We start from the raw sequence: 2,153 nt of genomic DNA on the forward strand, positions 1-2,153 counted from the left end.
GGTAAAACATGTGATAAAGGTTTGTAATTATTATAATCATTGGAAATAACAAATAACTTTCTTGAAATTCTACTAACGACTGTGTTTTCTAATAAGTTTGCAAGTACNCCAGAACAATGGCTTTTTAAAAACGTTTACAATTTTCTAAAATTATAACACATTTAATTTGGTTTTAATGTGAGTTTTGTGCTTTATATTCCATTAGCAATAAATCCTTGTGACAGTCATCCTTGTCATAATGGTGGAACTTGTTTACCTACAACTAGAGGGAGGTTTAGATGTGACTGTCCTAGAGGTTTCAAGGGTAAAACATGTGATAAAGGTTTGTAATTATTATAATCATTGGAAATAACAAATAATTTTCTTCAAATCCCACTAGGAACTGTGTTTTTAATGATTTTGCAAAGAACTCAAGAACAATGGCTTTTTAAAAACGTTTACAATTTTCTAAAACTATAAGAGATTTACCTTCGTCTTAATGAGAGTTTTGTTCTTTATCTTCCATTAGAAATAAATCCTTGTGACAGTCATCCTTGTCATAATGGTGGAACTTGTTGTCCTACAACTGGAGGGAAGTTTAGCTGTGACTGTCCTAGAGGTTTCAAGGGTAAAACATGTGATATAGGTTTGTTATAATTATTATCATTGGAAATAACAAAAAACTTTCTTGAATTCTACTAACGACTGTTTTCTAATAAGTTTGCAAGTACTCGAGAAAAATGGCTTTTTAAAAACCTTTACAATTTTCTAAAATTATAAGAGATTTAATTTGGTTTTAATGTGAGTTTTGCGCTTTATATTCCATTAGTAATAAATCCTTGTGACAGTAATCCTTGTCATAATGGTGGAACTTGTTATCCAACAACTGGAGGGAAGTTTAGATGTGACTGTCCTAGAGGTTTCAAGGGTAAAACATGTGATATAGGTTGGTAATTATTATAATCATTGGAAATAACAAATAATTTTCTTCAAATCCCACTAGGAACTGTATTTTTAATGATTTTGCAAAGAACTCAAGAACAATGGCTTTTTAAAAACGTTTACAATTTTCTAAAACTATAAGAGATTTACCTTCGTCTTAATGTGAGTTTCGTGCTTTATCTTCCATTAGAAATAAATCCTTGTGACAGTCATCCTTGTCATAATGGTGGAACTTGTTGTCCTACAACTGGAGGGAAGTTTAGCTGTGACTGTCCTAGAGGTTTCAAGGGTAAAACATGTGATATAGGTTTGTTATGATTATTATCATTGAAAATAACAAAAAACTTTCATGAAATTCTACTAACGACTGTGTTTTCTAATAAGTTTGCAAGTACTCGAGAACAATGGCTTTTTAGAAACGTTTACAATTTTCTAAAATTATAACACATTTAATTTGGTTTTAATGTGAGTTTTGTGCTTTATATTCCATTAGCAATAAATCCTTGTGACAGTCATCCTTGTCATAATGGTGGAACTTGTTTACCTACAACTAGAGGGAGGTTTAGATGTGACTGTCCTAGAGGTTTCAAGGGTAAAACATGTGATAAAGGTTTGTAATTATTATAATCATTGGAAATAACAAATAATTTTCTTCAAATCCCACTAGGAACTGTGTTTTTAATGATTTTGCAAAGAACTCAAGAACAATGGCTTTTTAAAAACGTTTACAATTTTCTAAAACTATAAGAGATTTACCTTCGTCTTAATGAGAGTTTTGTTCTTTATCTTCCATTAGAAATAAATCCTTGTGACAGTCATCCTTGTCATAATGGTGGAACTTGTTGTCCTACAACTGGAGGGAAGTTTAGCTGTGACTGTCCTAGAGGTTTCAAGGGTAAAACATGTGATATAGGTTTGTTATAATTATTATCATTGGAAATAACAAAAAACTTTCTTGAAATTCTACTAACGACTGTTTTCTAATAAGTTTGCAAGTACTCGAGAAAAATGGCTTTTTAAAAACCTTTACAATTTTCTAAAATTATAAAAGATTTAATTTGGTTTTAATGTGACTTTTGTGCTTTATATTCCATTAGAAATAAATCCTTGTGACAGTCATCCTTGTCATAATGGTGGAACTTGTTGTCCTACAACTGGAGGGAAGTTTAGCTGTGACTGTCCTAGAGGTTTCAAGGGTAAAACATGTGATATAGGTTTGTAATTATTATTAT

The 2,153-nt window shown here is 30.8% G+C and overlaps 1 protein-coding gene across 1 annotated transcript in view; it reads left to right on the top strand.

The window, feature by feature from the left end:
- LOTGIDRAFT_195554 (hypothetical protein) overlaps positions 1-2,153 on the top strand; it is a gene marked incomplete at its 3' end in the record, with an annotated part of 13,144 nt that overhangs the window by 8,727 nt on the left and 2,264 nt on the right. Inside the window, exons 14-20 of the mRNA XM_009065155.1 lie at positions 206-322; positions 509-625; positions 809-925; positions 1,112-1,228; positions 1,415-1,531; positions 1,718-1,834; positions 2,019-2,135. Of these exons, the coding sequence (XP_009063403.1) occupies positions 206-322; positions 509-625; positions 809-925; positions 1,112-1,228; positions 1,415-1,531; positions 1,718-1,834; positions 2,019-2,135 (819 nt within the window). The remainder of the gene's footprint in view (positions 1-205; positions 323-508; positions 626-808; positions 926-1,111; positions 1,229-1,414; positions 1,532-1,717; positions 1,835-2,018; positions 2,136-2,153) is intronic.

Source organism: Lottia gigantea (genome assembly GCF_000327385.1).
Source record: "Lottia gigantea unplaced genomic scaffold LOTGIsca_68, whole genome shotgun sequence".
NCBI classification, from domain to species: Eukaryota; Metazoa; Mollusca; class Gastropoda; family Lottiidae; genus Lottia; species Lottia gigantea.